The 18,835-nt window shown below is 58.1% G+C and overlaps 1 protein-coding gene across 1 annotated transcript; it reads right to left on the bottom strand.

Moving 5' to 3' along the window:
- Positions 1-3,269: 3,269 nt before the first annotated feature.
- SHOX (SHOX homeobox) lies at positions 3,270-17,824 on the bottom strand. Its single transcript, XM_074323783.2, has 5 exons — positions 17,187-17,824; positions 13,771-13,979; positions 9,948-10,005; positions 9,772-9,860; positions 3,270-8,298 (listed from the first exon to the last, which is right to left on the bottom strand). The coding sequence occupies exons 1-5, from the start codon at positions 17,458-17,460 to the stop codon at positions 8,053-8,055; spliced, it is 876 nt and encodes a 291-aa protein (XP_074179884.1). The 5' UTR covers positions 17,461-17,824; the 3' UTR covers positions 3,270-8,052.
- Positions 17,825-18,835: the final 1,011 nt, after the last annotated feature.

The raw sequence follows: 18,835 nt of genomic DNA, 5'->3' as shown, positions 1-18,835 counted from the left end.
AGGAAACCCACATAGCATCGCAGGGGACGCAGGCCTACTTTTGCTGCACGTCAGCCCCACAGCCTTCCAGAGGCCTTTCCCCCGTTTCTGTGTCGGAAGAGAGGGGACTTGGAAGGCCGTGCTGGGCCTGCACGAAGCTGCAGCTGGTGCCGTTTGCACAGGCTCAGCCAAGGCGACGTGTCAACTCCGAGGGCAGCGGCCTTGCTCCTTGTGGCTTTCTGAGATTTCAGCGGTAGATATCTACATGGTGGCTGGTTTGCTGTTCAGGCTCGGACGGGGCTTATCAACAGTGTCTGGAAACGCTTGGCGACCTACATTCTATGTGCACCAACAATTACTGGGACCGTCTGTGTGCCGCCGCGCAAACCTGCCCTCGGGAGCTGCCGCGAGCTGCAGAAAAGTCAGCACGCACCCTGGGATCCCACGTGGAAATGCCGGGGGTCAGGGGACAGGCTCATGAGACACCCCTCCTTTGTCCCTCACTCACAGCAGCGAGGGAGGGAGGGGAGGAAGGAGGGGGTTCCCCTGCCACACCCTGAAATCTGTGCACTGGACGTCTCCCTAAAATACTTGTTCTACCTCATCGGGGAGCAGGGACGACACACGTTCCGGTTCCCTAGGAAATGACCGAAACGGTCAAATATTCGCTGAAACATTCGCAGAAGAATGCACGAATGTGCCCAACCGGCAGCATGCTTCGGGACTTCTGAATTTCTCGCTGTGCGGGGAAAATTCCAGTCATTGCAGACGCCCGCCGGGGGCAGGTGAGAAATTACCATCGTGAGTTTTCCTCTCAGGCCTCTCGCCTCACACTTGGGGGGCTGCAGGCGTGGGAGGTCGGGAGTGGGCGTCCAAGGGAGGTAAAATGCTTCTCCCCGTTCTCGCTCCCGCGGTGGGAGGGTGGCCATGGGCCGAGCCGGTGGAGGTGATAATAACCGTGTACATGGCATCCAGCAACACGGCTCGTATGTCAGCCACACACCCACACACACTCACTCACACTCAGACGTGTAATGTTTAACAAAGAAGAGAAAAACTACATGTGACCAGAGCTACAGGACACGGCGCTCGTGACCGCGACCTCCGTGACAAGACACAATTCCTTACAGCGTGGAGCAGGCTTACCACACACCCGAGGCTGGCTTCCCCTCGTTTTTGTTCGGTGAGTGTGTTTTGATCTCTCCGTGTGGTCTCCGCCTTCAGACTTTGGGGTTCCACGCTGATACCTGCTAAGCAGACCACCTGGGCAAGCGGAAACTTCCCGGGTAATTGCTGTGGTCGGTACCCGGGGACGGCCGTCCAGAGGAATTTCCATCTACCAACTTTACTAGTCAAATAAATCAGCCAGAGCGTGCGGTCATACGCCATTGCACTTCCTGAATACACAACGTAATTAGAATGGGGTAAAAGCTCCTGCTCTGCGTGTGTGGGGGGGTGGGTGGCTGTGTGTGTGTACGAATACTGTACTTTCTCCAACCGTCGTGACACCCTCTCACGTTTTTGCAGACGGATTCCAGCTCGTCCGGGAAAGAGCACATTGGCAGCCCTTTGGCTCATCAGTATCTCACTGTGGGATGTGTGCGCTGTTCATACGCCATCAGCCGTTAGCACAAAACGCACCACAGCTACGCGTGGGGGTCACTATAGAAGACGCACAGGCCTTCCGGAAAGATCCGCACCTATGGCGGACGACGTGTGGCCCTCCTGGTCTCGGAGGGCGGGACTGCCCCCCGCAGCACCAGGTCCCTACAGAGGCACGTTGTGGGTGACGTTGGACGGCTTTGTACACTGAAGCTACTTCTCTACGAAGTGAGGTACATGCAGAGAGGCACAGAGACAGAGAGCCTCCCAACTTCCAGCAGCTGAAGGGAAAACTAAAAATCCCTGCGTGCGAACATGCAAACTAAAAACTGGGTGCGCGTGACGCCAGCCTCCGCCGTCCTGGGGTTTCGCTTTCCTGTGCTGGCCCTTGGGTCCTTGTGCTTCTGACTCCTGGACCTGAAAGGCAGCCACCCCAGAAGCCTCAGAGACCTGCAGTCTTGGGACATACGTGTGGGCAGGAGATGGACACACATCCGGTCGACCCAGGGATTGGAGAGCCGGTCCTGAGAGGCGCTTCTCGGAAAACCCCCACCTCCGTTCTTCCCAGAGGTGCGTCCCTGTGTGCAAGTTAAACGTCACTGAAAAAGAACAGAAAAAGGGTGTTCTCGGCCGAGGGATAATCAGAAAGGAATTCGGGGCAGTCAGACCTACTTTTCGGGTCCCAGTCAACCCACGACGTCCTGCAGGGTGGCCGGGGCTGGTGTGAAAGGGATTGCCCACAACTGGCAACAAAGTAACTGTTTCGAGGCGGAGGGGCTTACACACGGTTGAACGATTTGAATGGACTTGCGGAAGAAAGCTACACACTTAGTTACCTTAACACAATTGTAACGGGTTACACTTTCATGGCGACCACACAGGGAACCCACAAGTAACAAAGTTGCCTCCATTTGTCCCCAAAGTACAGTGTTCTCAGGAGGGCAGGGGGTGCCATGCCGCTGACGGCCGCCAGAAACCCCTCCGAGGCCGCCCTCTGGGGCCGCCCACGAGCCGGTCACTCAGGCCTGGCAGGGTTGTGTCCATTCAGGGAGCCCGCTCCCCTATCCTGCACCTGACGGACGCACACCCCTTCCTTCCAACCTGCAGGAAGCAAACGGGCTTGGGGAATGGGGCGCCCGGCGTGCACCCAGTTTGTGGCAAGGAAAGCACATCGCAAGCTGGACCCTCGCTGCAGAGATTGTCCTCAGTCCTGGCTGAGAAGGTCTGAGGAGTGACCACCAATAGGGAGGCAGACCCACAGGTGAGCGCAGCTTGTACCTGGCACACAGGGACCGTGCCATCGGTTATGGGCTCACCCCCCAGCCCCCCACTGCAGTGACAGCGTCCCTCTGGTGCCGTCATCTGTCCCAGGGCCACCCCCAGGCCCTGTTGGCCCACATGTGGTTTTGATCGAAGCCGAGCGGCCCTCCGAGCAGCTACACCAGGTCATTAAGTCCGCCTTACACGAGGAGATACAAAGCACATGCCAGAAACGTTCTCGTTTTTAAAAGTTGACTTTTTTCCATTTATTCTTTTTTTTTTTTTTTTCCAAAAATGACTCAACCATCATTGTAATGCCATTGTGGAGACTCCATACACTGTCAAAAAAAAAAAACCAAAAAAAAAAAAAAAAAACCCAAGAAAAAAAAAAAAAACAGAAAAGGAAATGAAACAAAATGAAAATTAAAAACTAGAAATCAAAGCATTTGGGCTTGTCACACGTTCCCCCCCCCAAAACTCTGACTTGATTCAAAAGGGGGATGTTTGTGTCCCTGTCACACCCCCTTCTGGGAGAACATGGACCCACGGGTGAAATGCAGGAGGGGACACTTCAGTAAGAGGACAGTTACAGGAGCAGCGCGGGGGGGGGGGCCTGGACACCCGAGGGGGGGGTGCCTGACGCCCACGGGAAACGCGCCCACACACTGTGCTGTGGCCTCCCGCACAAAACTCTATTTCCAGCTGAGGCAGACTCATGATTTTTTCCAATCGGCCTCCCCAGGGGAGAGGTGAGAATTTTTTTTAACACTTGAATACAAATATTTATAAGTTTATTTATATCTCCGTTTTACAAGGTGTACATTCATACTATATGGTTTGACAAAATACACTTTGTAACTAGAACGAAACGGGAAGGCCTGTCGTGTTAGGTACCAGCCAGTGTGGCCAGAAACACCTTGGGCTGGCTTCGCCCCCACAACAGCAGAGGGACACGAATTGTAAGACCCTGGGTTTGGGGAAAGGTGGTGTGATTTCTTTTCATTTGGGCAATCCCTGAAAACGTCTGAAGGTCCAGACACACCTTGTGTGCGAAACCCAAACGCTGTCGTGTGCCGTAAATCATCCCGGCTGGTCATAAATCGGGGCAGGAAAGGGGGGGGTAGAAAAGAAACAGTCTTAAAAAATATAAAAATAAATGCAAGGCAGTGTCAAATTTACACTCAACATAATTAAAATAGCACATATTATGAACTTTCAACCCAAAAAAAAAAAAAACAACAAAAATAAATAACACACCCACGTGCATCCAATAGCAAGAATCGGGGACCCTCGCCCCCCGTCCGATGGGACCGTGACACGCAGCGAGGCCAGTTTTACGAAACCATCTCCTTTCAATAAATAGCGCGTTTAGTAAGCTTTGACACGGGACACTCGTGACATTCCTGAACCGGTTTCTCATTAAATATCAAATTCCCGTAAAACATTTATGAACTGCATCAACTTCACACGTGTATTGAAAAAAGAAACCAGCAGAATCCTAAGCTAATTTTTAATAAATTAGGCACCAGTTTGTTTTTTTTGTTTTTGTTTTTTGTTTTTTCGTTTTTCTTTCTTGTTAAATGTTGAAACTCGTCAACTGAGAATCAGCGGTCTCCAGCCCCAGCCTCTCACATTCCCAGAAAAAAAGTGTCTCAAACCAGTTTGTCATTGTCAGCCTAGCATCTGCCCTGTGTCCCAGTGAGCAGGAGGGGTGGGGGGGCCTTGTCCTTGGGGAAGGTCAGGATGGCAGCTCAGGGTGGGAGCAGAGAAAGCTGGGGTCTTCCTCGTATCTTCACTGGGGGGTTGGGGGTGGCCGTGTGCTCAGACACCGACCTTGAAGAGACACTGACCCCTTCCTGTTCAAACGGGCATTCGTCCCCACCCTGCACAGGCCACACACATTCGTGGCTGACGACACCAGCCAGCCCACGGCCGAAACTGAATTCTAGTGAAGAAAAACACAGGGCGAGGCCCTACCGACAGTGACAATAAAAGGACACCCCTGTCCCCTGCACAAGGCCTGGCTTTCTCAACCTTAGCAATTCTGAGTGGCAGAGCTTCTGCAAGGACGCGTGAAACAGACACTTTGTAAAACACATCCAACTGTAAGAGCCGGTGTGTTCCCAAGGCCTCCCCAGTGACAATGTCTGTGGGTGTTCGGGAGCCACGTGACAGAAGCCAGGAGGAACTGAGTGTGTGAGGAAAAGATCGAACAGCAACAACGAAACAGAGAAAGAACCGAGTTTGGCTAAACTGCATGATTCCTGTCCTAAAGGTTCCCTTCGGCCGAGGTTTCAGGAAAGAAACAGTGGCCATGGCACAACCAACTGGTGACTAGAGCCCCAAGCTCCGTGGGCATGAAAACCTGCGAGACACGCAGCCGGCAACCCAGCCCGCGTGTGTGACCGGCCACACAGGACAGCTGTCACGCAGTGTCCACCACCAAACGCCCTGCCTGCAACGGCGTCCTGTGAAGCCCTCCCCAATGGGCATTCCAGGTGTCTCCCCCCACGTAGCCAGCACGCTGGCCAAAATGCTCTCTGGAGATGACCGACCGGTTCCAACAGGCAAAACACATCTGTCCTCCCCATGGAGTTCATTTCTCCTGGTCTTGGGATGAGGGACGTGCCCTTCCCACGGCAATGGGCCACCAAGGGGAGCATGCAGCCCTGACTGCAGAGATCCTCCTGGGGAACCGAGACCCACACACAGCATATCCAAAGCCCCGCACACACATACAAACACACACACACACAGCCTGAAAATGAACAGAGCTGGATGGTTAGAACGGCCCAGGTGCTCACTCACGGGCTTCCGGGAACAGAACCAAAGCCAGCCCCGCCACTTACACCCGTTCAGTGCGTTTGTTCCATTTTGGGGGGGTCTAGCTACACGTGGCTCACTTTCCATGTGAAATAAAACAAAATAGCAAGGACCAGGCGACCCCCCTATCCAGCAGGCCGGGGGGGTGGGGGGGGCACCAGCCTCCAGCTGACAGCAGGTAGCTTTCTCGGAAGAACTGCTTCTGCCCGGACCAGGCCTGGGGCATCTGTGGTCACTTGGAATAGGTGGGTTTTCTTCTGGGGAGGGGCTGGTGACAGGGGGCTATGTTTACACAGAGACTATCATAAACCTTTGGGGAAAGAAAAAATTGGGATATCCACATTTTACCTGCCACTTCAGCTGAGTGTTGAATTTTAGCATGAATGCAGCTAGTCGAAAGGATTCAAAATGTTTTTCGTTTTTTTTTGTTTTTTTTTTTTGCATTAAAGGAGAGTTCCAGCTTATATAGAGGACCTTTTTTTTTTATTCACAGCTGTTTAAAAGCAAAACTGCACATACGAGGCAATTCTCTAAAGCCATTAATGTCTGACAAAAAAGTTGCATGTGACTGAAGCACACGGACCCTACTTTTTTCATCTCTCTGTCACTTTAGAGCTTTACTAGAATTTCAACCTCCCCCCCCCAAAAAAAAAAAAAACAAAACATTGAAGGGGCCTTTTGATTTGTATAAAGAGTTTCAGATGATACAAATGAGAAACGTCCAAACGCATCTACGTTTCAGCTCACAGAAAGGTAGAAAACGTTCCCTTTCACAGAAGGAATTTTTTTTTTCTTGGAGAAATGTACCAGTATCGGGGGTAACGGGAGAAAACGGCCGATGGGAAATGTAGAAAGATCGTAATCTCTTTTGGAAATAGAGTGAACCACTGAGCTTCAGTAAACGCACGCACGCACGGCCAGTTGGCGACAACACAAGGACAGAGGTCACGCCTGCCTCCCTCTGGGCAGGCCTGGGTGACTAAGGTGAAAACACACAGGCGTACCTCCCAGGTGGACACGCCCAGCCCTGCACTGCTCCCCACAGACCCCCCAGGGCTCATGCAAAGTGCACGCATGTCACCCCAAACTCAGGGGCATAGCTGGGGCCTATGACCCTTTGGTTACATGTTTCCAAGTGTGTATCCCTTTCCACGCCAGCTGCTATTAGCTGATGACAGGAAGCAAAGGAGCGAAAGAAAAACAGGAAGGAAGAAGGAAAAGCTGGAACTGCCTACATACGTCTACAAAACGTTATCTTGAGACTCACTGCCTGGAGGACCTCGCCACGCTCTTCCCTTCCCAGAAACAGCTCAGCCATCGGCGTCACATCCTGGCACCGCGGCCCATGCCACACACCTCACTTGCTCCATCACACCCAGCACTGTGCCATTTGGGCAGCGGGGCCCCCCGGCCCATCAGACCCTCAGCATGCAGGAGAAGACAACGCCCCCAAAGTCCAAAGCTGACAGGTCAAGAGTGCACGGCTTTTTTTTTCTTTTAAAATCTATAATATTTACAGTATTGCACTTGACTGCATGTGACTGCGTTTCACTACAGTTAATGCTGCCTCCGCTGTTTGCCTTACAGCCACGCGCCCCTGTGTGTCTCTGCAAGTCACTGACGTCTGAATTCGGGAAAACAGCAAAAAAAAAAAAAAAAAAAGTCCATTCGGGAATCCAAGACTGGAAAAGTTATAAAGTCGCGTGTTCCATGGCACAAGAAACCCTAGCGTCAGCGCTGTGGGGCCAAACCTGAGCCTGTGCTCACATTTCAGACCCCGGAAGGGTCACGACTTGGGAAATGCAGGTCCCATCCCCCCACCTTGGCGAGGTGGTCAGGTGCGTTTATTGCTGCCTTTGGGGGTTGGGGGCGGGGACGGGTGAAGCGCCTGGTCCCTGCCCCGATGCGACCTTCCACACTGAAATCCACACGGGTCGTGCGTGCAGTTCCTCGGATGAAAGCAAGTTCATGGCAGTGAATAAAATCGTTGGAGACCAAGAATTGGCGTCTTCAGCGGAGACCAGCCCCAGGTCTTTTGTGGAGGGTGTGTGGGAGGCCACATGCATGGGGTAGGGACGCCGGCAGCAGAGGACGAAGCGGCGCCCGGGGCCCCAGGACGAGCAGTCAGCGTGGTCGAGGGCTGGCCTGGGCGGCGTCACCGTCCCCTGCTCGCTCTTGCGCACGGTCTCTGCGAGGGGCTGGCGGGCTCGTGCGTTCCCGGAGGCGCCCTGCTTAGGCCAGCCGTGCCCCGGGGTGGCTGGGGTGAGGAGGCCAGCGCCGTCGCTCCGGGGCGTCCGAGCGGCTGTCGGGGGGCGCGGAGGGGCCGAGTGCAGGATGCAGCGCGGGCAGGGGCGCGGGGCGGGGCCGGGCGCGGGGCCGGGCGGCGGGTCAGAGCCCCAAGGCCTCGGCGTGCTTGCGCGCCTTCAGCCGCAGGTCGGCGATGCTGGAGTTCTTACTGTTGCTCTTGGCGGCGGCGGCCACGACGGCAGCGGCCGAGGCCGACTCGGCCAGCGACGCGATGGGCAACCCAAAGGGCGGCGGCGGGAACATCAGGTAGGGCGCGTGCGCCGCCAGGTGCGGGTGGAGATGGGGGTGCGCATGCGCCACGCCTTCCAGCTGTAGCTGCGCCTGGACCTTCGAGGGAGACACGGTACCGTTAGGACGCAGCATTCAGGGCGCTCTCCCACCCCGACACACCCCAAGGGCGTCTTCTGTCCCGTGGGTGGAGCCATCCCCCACCCGGGACCACCGCCCACTCTCCTCCTCCTGCTCGGACGGAGAGTCGGAGCTGTGCTTTGGACACCGTGTCCGGACCGGGTCACTGGCCGCGGGGGACAGGGCCAGAGCTGGGGCGTCCCAACAGATCCCCTTGCCTTTGCCACCCCCTGCGACGGCCACCCTCACGTCGTCTCCAGCGTTGGGGTGTCCACAGCAGGCACCCCTCCTCACCAGAGCCTCAGGTTCTCTGACCTTTGACACGACCCAGACTCAGAGTCCGGACTTTGGTGGAGGCCTCCCTTGGGACCCCCTCCCAGGGACGTCCCGGATGCGCAAGGGGTACAGCCGTCTTCGGACTCTTGGGGCTAATTTCCTCAGGGCCTGATGGCTGATCACGTGTGGGGACAGCTGCTCCTGAGGGGCCCCCACCCCGGAGAAGGGGAGCTGCGAGGGGCCCAGCTAAGGGGGTGGAGGGTTGAGCCCGGAAGGACCACTGCCCCCACCCCTCCCCGCGCACCAGCGGACCTGGAAACCAGGACACACACCCCAGCTGACCAGCGGAGGCCGAGGCCCAGACCAGACCCCCCCCCCACCTCTCGCCCCTCCGCAAACACCAGTCCAAATATAAACCCGGGCCTGGCCTTGGGAGCAAAACAGCTGCGTGTGGTGGCCCCTCCTCTGCCCTGCTCAGGGCACCCCTGCTCCGCCAGGGCGCCCACTCCTACCCCCGATGTGGGGGCCCCAACAGGGGGCGTCACGGGGTCCTGAAATGAAACGACGTAGGACGCAGGTGGGCCCTGCGCTTTCGCACTGGGGACCCGGCACCTCCCACCATCCAGCCTCTGCTGGTCCGGAGCAGGGCTCGGCCTTTGGGACACTGAGACTCCGAGGCTGTCTTTCGACCTCGTGGCCGCCCCATGTCCACACAGGGCACTCGGAACTGTGTTCAGAGCTGGGCCAGACGCCCCCAGCTCCGAGGTGTGGGGCAAGGCCAGATCCAGGAGGGGCTCAGAACCCCACGCCAGGCCCTCAGCGCGCTAGGGGCAGGGGGTTTGGCTGTGGACACCGCCCTCTCATACTCGAGGGCGGGCATCCCCGCCCCCCAGACCCCAGGTGGCAAGCAGGTGGGTGGTTCCTGGGTAGGTGGGATTTTTTTTTTTCCCTCCGATTTTTGTAAAACTGTGTTTAGGTTTATGACCTGGGCCTCCTGAAGGTGACTCTTGGAGTTTTACGGCGTGACTTTAACGCGTGCCAACGGGTCTATAAATGTTCTCTTGTAAAAGCGGCCCCCTTTCTTCCTCGGAGACAGGAGGAGCTGGGAGCCGGGGAGCCCAGGAGCCGGGGAGGCGGGGCCCCACGCGCGGTTCAGCAGGAAGAAAAACGAGCTACCTGTTGGAAAGGCATCCGCAGGGCGCCCATGTTCACGTAGGGAGCCACCCTGCAGGCGTCCAGGTGGCTGGCCGTGCCCAGGATGACGCCTGCACGGAAAAACAAGAAGCATGAGCGCCGGCCTGCTCCTGCCTCCACCCGGCGGTCCCCGTCCGCCCTCGCCGCCCCGCACCCACCTTTATGCATCTGGTTCTCTTGTTTGCGGCACTTGGCTCTCCGGTTCTGGAACCAAACCTGGGATGGAAGCAGAGACACGCGCAGCCCGCTGAGCCTGGCGGGGCCTCGGGAGGCAGGACTTCTTCCCCCCCGCAAAGTTAGACGGCGCGCTCGGGCGTCAGGACGCCTAGGGCGCTGCCCCACCAGGACCCCCGCCCCGACCTTCATCGCTTCTCACCCCATCCCAACCCCGCGTAACTAGCTACTGAAGGCTGGGAATTGACAAGCTCATTTCTGGGCTCTCCCCATCCCCTAAAGCAGGCAGGAGCTCGACAGACAAACACTTAAAGAGGAAATAGCTGGCGCGGGGATGGCAGGTGGACTCGAGAACTTTTCACGGTTCTGGTGGGCATCGGCCATCCACCCTGCCAGTCCCCCCCACACACACACAGAACCTGACCCCCCACCGTGGGACAGAGGCGCACAGGTGGATAACCAGCTCAGAATCCAGCCTCCTCCCCAATCGAGCTGGGAACGCCCTGGGCCCAGAAAGTTCCCCATCCTCCTTGGAAGCTTGGCGGGTCCCAGTTAATATGGCAGAATCATGAACGTCCTTGACCCATGGAGACCCCAAGCGCGCCCCCACGACGCAGGCTTTGCAGTGCGGGTGCTCTGCCTAAGGATATCTAAATCTTGGGGCTCGGAATCAAGGGTTTGGGCGGGAAAGGGCGGTGGGACCCTGGCCCAGCCCTGCGGAATTCACAAGCCTGATGTGGAATAGGATGGAAAGGCACCTGGTCCCCTAGGCCCTGTCCCCACCGTTCACTCTCACAGTTGCCATCCTGTGCAGACAAGTCTGGTCTTTGGACACCGTGAGCCTTAGGCGTCGCTGAGGAAATCTAGAGGAACCCCCCGACCCCCCAATATTCCTAACTTATGACTCACTGGCTTCCTCGCTCACCCTGTTGCCGCAATGGCGGTCACTAACCACGCTGCATACTTGGCACCAAAACACCTTTCCCTGCGCCCACTCTAACCCCACCCCCACCCCACGCGGGGGAAACCTCTGTGAACTCGGGAGGTTGGAAGCACCCGGGTGTCTGAGACACCTGAACTTTTCCGTCCCAGACTCTTAAGAAAAACAGTTTTCCGTCCAGGGCTGAGCCATCCGCCCGCCTGCCGGTCAGAATGAGCTTTCCAGAACATTCGAGAGCTCATCCCGCCAGGCGCGGCGGGGAGGCACGAAAACTTTTTCTGTGTTCCGGTGAAAAGTAATTCCCCCCCAAAAAATCACACACACACACACACACACACACACACCGGCAACCGACAAGCTGAAATCCACACATCTTGACGCCTTTTCCAAAACGTGTGCTGCTGTTCATCCCGCCCCCAGCCGGGTGGCTTGGATCCTGGGCGCCTCCCTCTCCTTGGGGTCCAGTACCCCGTTCTCGGGAGAGCCCAGCCAGACGCGCCAGAGCCCCTGCCACCCAGCCTGGAAACGCGTTTTTCAAAAACAGAATCCTATTTAAATCTGGAAAGCCCAGCTCACTTCCCCTTCCGCGGTGGAAGGGGGGGGGGGGAATTATGAAGCATAAAAGTGATGGATTAGCCTCTGCTAATAAATCAGTCTTGGGGTGATGCGCGATCAATTCCAATTAGTCCTGAATATGCTAAGTAAAGCGCCGTACACTGCTTTAGACAGTTATTTCTTCATTAAGGACCAGTCACTGATTTCTTTCACAAATGCCCCCGTAATCTCATTTCCTTTTGATTTCCATTACAGACAGTGAATAATGACATTTAATTTAGCTCTGCGCTATAAACCCAAAGATATTTGTTGTAATTAAATTACCGCCTGCTCCTCACACTGGTCTCATAACTTTCGATTATAACCCTGACAGCTGGGTGATGGGAGGCGGCAGCACCACACTAAAAATAAAAGGTTAATAAGGCCCAGTTTCATAGGCGCCTCAATTTATTTACAGCAAATTTCCACACGAAATTGAAACCCTACCCTTTAACAACACGGGACAGGCTGTACCGAAAAGGCTCACGCGATGTTTCGGAGACAGCATGAAAAGACAGCTCATGCCCACCCCCCTCTTTTTTTATTTATTTCTCCCCCGTCCCCCCACACCCCGACTTCTGCACACACACGACCTACATGTTTTCACTAATTGATTTTTACGAGCACTTTCTGCCCTGTCCCCATATTCACTCCGCTTTTTTTTTTTTTTTTCCTGTGGCCAAAATCATTTCTTGGATGCCATGTTTATTTTTATTATTATTTGCAGCCGTTACATTTTTAATTCGCCTCTGGATCGATAACCACTCAGGTTCGCCCCCCCCTCCGGTGACCCCCCCTTCGTTTTAGGGCTTTCTTACGATCTGCGGCCACCCAAGAACCAATTTTCCAGGCCCTCGGTGGGTCCTGCTAAGGTGTGATTCAGTAATAGACTGCTGAACGAGGGAGTGCACAATTCAATTACAAGTAATTTATTTTTATAGAAACAGTACATCAAGACCTGGGAGATATTACCGATCCCGGGCAGAAAGACACTGGGACATGACATCAAAGTTGATGTCCCCTCCAGCAAAAGTTTAATCTTTTCATTAATTTATATGGTGCGGCCTAATCCATCTTCCGGAGAAGGGTGACCAGTGAGAAAGCCTCCTTCCGCCAGCCGGCTCCCCTGGCTGCAGCCACAGCTGCCCAAACGGGCTCGTCTGCAATAAGGGTCCGCAGAGCTACTGTGCCTCTCCCCCGCCACCACCACCACCACGCGGGAAGGTCCTGGGAACCGCCGCCACTACGAGAAGGTCTGAACCTACCCGGGAGGCGTTGCATTGCATCGTAAAGGCAGCGACGCGGGAAAATGGAACAGGCTTGGAAGCAAAAAATAGACAGACATTTTCTTCGAATGGACAGGTTCGTAAAAACACGATCTAGAAAACACATGTGTGTTTTCTTTTCCAAAATGAAATCCCGGGAAAGGCCCGTTGGGAGGAGGTGTGGACCCGACAACCGAGGAGACACTCGTGGCTTCGGAACCCTTCGCTTTTCACGGCCCCCTCCCCGGCTGGCCATCTTTCGTTTCACTTATTTTAAAACCAGTCCCCACAGCGCGGCATCCTGACCTTTCGTCCTGCTTTCCATGGCCCTGCTGTCTTGCTCAGAACCGTGAGAACGCACGGGAAGGCCCAGGTTCCAGGCCCGACCTCCCAGGCGGGGCTGCGGTACCTGGAGGAAGCGACTTGCCAGCGGATCTGTGGTACCCTCCCCCCGCAATCCGTTAATACGTGGAACATCACGGTGACCGCGCCCGAGAAAGGCCTGCCTGAGCGCCCCTCCGCGCACGTGCTACGCACGCCCAGGGCGCCCGCAGACAGTGGCTTGCCAGATGGGGCATCAGGAATTCATGCGCCCGCGCCCCCACCCCCAGCCCCGCGCGCGCCCGGGCTAATCCGGCCGGTGCGGGCTGCAGCCGCCCTCAGCGAGATGCGAGGTGCGCGAGATTCCCCCCACCCTCGCCCCTCGCCTGCCCTCCCCACCTCCCCACTCCCTGCAGTGGAGGGAGGAGGCTGGAGAGGAAGGGCGAGAGGAGCAGAGGTCCCCGGAGCCGTGGACACGAGGGGGGAAAAGGGGGCCAAATCCTGACAGCATGGAGGCGAAGGGCGAGCCGGTCAGGCAGCTGCACCACACACACGCCCTTCGTGCGAACCGTGCGGCCCCACGCACAGGCCCTGGGGCGGCTCGGAAAGGCCTGGTTCCGGCCCGCTCCCAGCGTCCCCGTCCGCGCGCTCCCGGAAGGGCACGGCGGCCCCGGCCTGCGGTCCTACCTGCACGCGCGCCTCCGAGAGCCCCAGGCGCTGGCTTAGCTCCTCTCGCATGAAGGCGTCAGGATAGTGCGTCTCGTCGAACAGGCGCTCCAGCTCGTTCAGCTGCTCCAGCGTGAAGTTGGTGCGGCTGCGCCGCTGCTTCAGCTTCGTCTGCCCGTCCTCGTCCTCCGACTTCACGTCGTCGCGCTTCTCCTTGCAGTCGTAGATACCTGCGGGGCGGGCCGAGGGCGCAGCGCTGAGGCCCGGACGCCCTCCGCCCGCTCCCGCCCGCCCCGGCCCGCGCGCCCTGCGCCCGGGAGAGCTGGCCCGCCGTGGACGCCTTTGCGCGACCTGCTGAAAACCTAAGCGTGTGCACGCGGTGTCAGGGGTCTCGGCACCCAGGGCGCCCTGACGCCAGGGCTGCGTCAAGTCGATAAAACAAACTGCAGGAGAAGGCACGCTTTTTGTGACACTCGGGCACCAGCGGCGCCTTGTTTCTTGGCCTACTGCTCTCCGAATAGTTCCCTTCGTATCTGTTGACATATTGACATAGCCTCACCGAACCTTAGGCAGAATCCCCCAAGCGTCGGTGCCGGCGGGGCGCCCGCGAAAGGCGCGGGGTGGGCCCAGACTGCGCTGGGGTCCAGGCCCCGCAGAGCCGCGGCCCCTGCTGCAGCGCGAGCCGGCCAGAGCCTCAGTCCTGGCGCCGGGAGCTGGACGCGCGGCCCCCACCCTGGCCTCGGTCTCAACGCGCACCAGCCCCTCCGCTTCCTGGTTTGCTGCGCTCTCTTTCACACAAGTCCACACGCGGTGGGGCACACGCCCCAGCAGGGCGACAAGAGTGGCACTTTCTTACATCCAAACATTAGGAGAGCGGCTGTATTTGCTGGGGACGTGAGAGGGGGGCCCGTATCAGGCAATCAGGCCAGCACGTAGGGGATTCCGACCCAGAAACCTCTCCTCGATTCTTGGAAATACAGCCCCTTGCCAAGCTCAGGGATTTACAATAAAAGGCGTCCCGTCACCCCGAGGCTGGTGGGAAGTGCCCCTCCATGTCCCCCGTTTCCCGCTGCTCTGTCTCCCCACCACAGGGCAGCTGGGCACGAGGACAGTGCACCTCTGCGCCCTAATTAGCTGTCCCCTAGATGTGAAGGACGCAGGCCTGGGGTTCCACCAGCTGAAAACAGTCTGGAAGCAGCACAGAAGGCCTTAGTAGTGAGCCCAGAAACTTTGAAAGGGGAACACCCAAAGCCTCAGTGGGGAGAGGGAGAACCCGGGGGGCACCTTGCCCTGGGGCCGGCTGGGGTCCCTGAGGGGGGGCAGCAGAAGCCAAATCCTGACTCTGCCTGACAGTCTCCCCTCAAGACTCCGGGGTGCTGGACACTTCACCCGAACTTGTGTTTTAAATCACCTTCCCGCCCCCGCCTCCAAGGAATGCCTTTCCGAAAGCACCATAATTCTTCCCGACTCTAAGTCCCGTTGTACAGGCGGCTGGAAGCTCCCGGAGTTGTGGCCCTCAAGTCTCAAGTCAGAGACTGATCCCAGCTGAGACGCTGGCTTTCAAAGTCCTTGGGAACCCGTGGCAGGCTTTGCAAAACCCACAGCCCCCAGCCGGGCTCAGTGGCCGCGCTGCTGGGAGCCCTGGCCCACGGGTGTCCCATCCTCCGCGTTGCTCCCACTCTGCAAATGCCCGCCCGGCCTCAGCCCTCCCAGGGGTCCGTATGCCCAGCCAAGGGGGAAGGCGCAGTGGGGGTATGTGTCTGTCCCTTCTGCCTCCTGTAACGCTGTCTCATTTTCCTCTCTCTTCCCAAAGGCCTCCATGGTTGTACTTTCCTCTCTCTTCCCAAAGGCCCTTGTCCAGGGTTCCACTGGCTTGGCTGCCCCAGCTGAGAGGACGCAGGCAGGAAGAGAGGGCTGGGTCTGTAGGAAGGACGGGGGACCCGTCAGGAGCCCGGGGTGTCAACCACCAGGCTCTGTAAACCTCCAAAATGAAATGTCAGCGGAGAGTCGTGGGCCTGCAGCATCAAAGCAAACACTCTGTATGAATTACAGAGCCAGGTGTGTGAGACCCACCCGGAGGCAAGGCCGGCCGGCCGACAGGCCAGCCAGCGGTCAGCGGCTGATGGCCGCCTCTGCCAGCTTTCTACTCTCACAAGGTCAAGGCCTCAGGATGCCTGGGTCGTCTCCACACACAGCTTCAAGGCCCGTGTGTCAGACCTCAGCCACCAAAGTGGAGGGTCCGGAACAGCAGGAGGCATGGGCTTTCTGGGGGGTGAGCACCTCTTGGGGAAATCATCCCGACCTCTCTCAACACTGCAAGGAGAGAAACAGGACCCCGGACCAACGGGCAAGCCTTGGTATTTCCTTTCTAACGAAAAATAGACACTCGTGGCAGTTTCAAACGGTGCGTCCAGGAAAACAACCTAGCCAGTTTTATTTCTCTGATTTATCGCTGCCCGTTGCCCCGTTTGGATAGAAGTCCCCCTAACGTTGGGACCACCCCTGCCCAGCTGAGAGAGCCCTCCTAACACACACACACACACACACACACACACACACACACACACACTCAACAACAGGACGAACCGCTGGGGAGATTTGTGGAGGAGCGATGGGAAGGAGGCCCCGGACGCGCCTGCCTGCCTGCCACGCGTGGGCTGCAGGGTGGCAGCCCGGAGGAGGACCGCGGCGTGCGCGTGGCCACGAGTGTCCCCGGGCCCTTCACGCCACGTCCGGATCCTGCCACGTGCGGGCGCAGGAGTGATTTTAATTTACAGGCCGGCGTCAGCCGAGATAAAATCTCAAGGTTCAAGGGGAAAGTTTTCCCCTAAGAAAAAACTGCGGAGAGGTGCGGAAGGCGGAAGAAGCGACTGCGCGGTCCATCCCGGACCGAGGGCCAGCGCGTCCTCCGCGCTGCCCGCTTCTAACCCGGGAGGAGGCAGGCAGTGGGCGCTGGGAGCGATGTGTGTGCATCTCTGCTCTGTGCGCGTGGGAGGCAGATAAGAAAGGCAGGTAGGCAGGCAGACGCGCAGCCAGAAGCGCCGCAGCCCACCTCAGGCACATCCCCCAATCCACCCCACCCCACCCCGGGAAAGTTCGTGCTGCGGCGTCCGGTGCCAACACGAGGAGAAGCGAGTCCGCGGGGCAGCGCGCGGCCCCGGCCCCGGCCCGTCCCGGCTCCCCCGCCTGCCTCCTTCCCGCCTGACCTCAGGATTCTCTCCCCATTCCCTTTCTTTCTGACAAAAAGGCTGGCGATGGAGTGCCGCGGCCTTCTCATCCCAGCCATGGCTGTACATTCAGAGTTTCGGGTCGAACCGAGAGCGAACCGCGGCGCCCCGGGCCTCCGCGCGCACAGAGCGAGGGGCAGTCCGGCCAGGCTCGGTGGCGAGCAGTCCCCGGGTCCGGGAGGGGACCGAGCCGGGGCCGCGTGGGCTTACCTTCCGCAGCCCTCCCGGTGCCGAATTCCTTCAGTTTGTCCTTCTCGTTTTCCAGATGTTCCTTAAATAAATGCACGGGACAGTGGCCGCTGCCTTCCGTAATGTCCTGAAGGCTGGATTCCGAGCTCCCCAGCTCTCGGGAGCGCGCCAGTCCGCTCTCCAAAACTTCCCTGTACGTGATCGATTCCTTCTTGCCGCCACCGCCGCCGCCGCCGCTGCTCTCCTTGCTTTTCTGGTCAAAAGATTTGGATACAAAAGCAGTGAGCTCCTCCATGGCTGCCCGGGGCTGCGGGGGTCCGCGGGGGTCCGCGGGGCTTGGCGGCGCTGGCTGGGAGCCGGGCTGTGGTCCGCACGCCTCCCCGCGCGGAGAGGACGGTCCGTGTGAGGGTAGGTCCCTGCCGCCGTTATTTATGCCTTTCAATTTGAGATCTCACTATTTATACGCTGCTACCTCCGCCCAACCCCCCGCGCTCGCTGTCTGCAGCAATTACGGCTCCCTGCTCGGCGGCGGCGGCGGGCGCACGCAGAGACGCTATCTCTCCCCCACCTCCAGTCCGGCAATTGGCTTTCTTTTCATTTCATCACTTTTGGCGTCTGTGCACCTTGGTGTGGAGAGGTAACGATCGAATTTTTGAAGGCAGAGGGAGAGAGTGGGCGCGCGCGCGCGCGGGGGCGCGCGCGGGCGGGCGCAGACGCCAGCGACCCAAACAGGTATCCGCATTCCATCAATGGCTGGCGGAAACGAAAGTCGAGGAGGCGTTTAAGGGACGGCGAGGGGGTCCTCGCCGGCCCGCACGGGTCGGACCACAGCGCCTCGCCCGGAATGGATCGGGGCGGGATGAGTCCGTGCGCGGCCGTGCGGACAGACCGAGGGCGCCCGCGAGGCGGGGACGCGCCATCACCGACAAGAACTGACTCCAAGTTGGAGATGCGGGTGGATTGCGGCGGAGCTAACGGCTGAAGCGGCTGTGCGCGCGGTGTGATTGGGGAACAGCTCCAGGACCCCGAAAGTGAGACGAAGGGGCGCGGGTGTACCCGAACATGGACGCCGGAGCCTCGGCAGCGGCGGTGGTGAGAAGCGGCTCGCAGACCTCGCTGGGGCCGAGGCCGCGGAGGCCGGGGACAGGGGCGCGGCTGGGCCACGGGTGACCGGAGCGCGCAGGTCCAGTCGCGGAGATGCCCGCGGGTACCTGGAAGAACTGGTTTGTAAACAGCGGTGTGTTGGGCACGCGTCAGATCCCGCTCGGCCCGACCGATGCCGCTTCTTTAGAGCCCGCTGTCAGCGTGGTGTCTAGGATATGTATTGGGAGAAATACAGCTATCTAGGTACTTTTTGGCTGTGTCACGGTTTCCCTGACTAGCCGTTTCCCACTCTCCCCTCTCCGATGTGCTTCGGAGAAGCTGCTTTTCTGAATTGCAATACGAAATTCATTTCACAATCTCGGAAGCCGAACTGGCCATCCTCTCCGCAAAACTCCCTCTGCGAATAAAGTTGACTTTTCTCCTTGTCCCTCTGTCTTCTGCACTATCCCTCCTCTCCCCGCGCCCCCATCCCCACCCCACGCTGGAGTTGGGACGAGGCTTTTGGGAAGGTGGGTGGCGGTGGTGTGGTTTTTGGAGAGCTGGGTGTTGCATTTTCTCTCGTCGAA

This window comes from Rhinolophus sinicus, chromosome 18 (assembly GCF_057876585.1).
Source record: "Rhinolophus sinicus isolate RSI-liver-muscle chromosome 18, RSI-T2T, whole genome shotgun sequence".
In the NCBI taxonomy this organism is placed as follows: Eukaryota; Metazoa; Chordata; class Mammalia; order Chiroptera; family Rhinolophidae; genus Rhinolophus; species Rhinolophus sinicus.
This window is presented reverse-complemented; position numbering and strand designations above follow the sequence as displayed.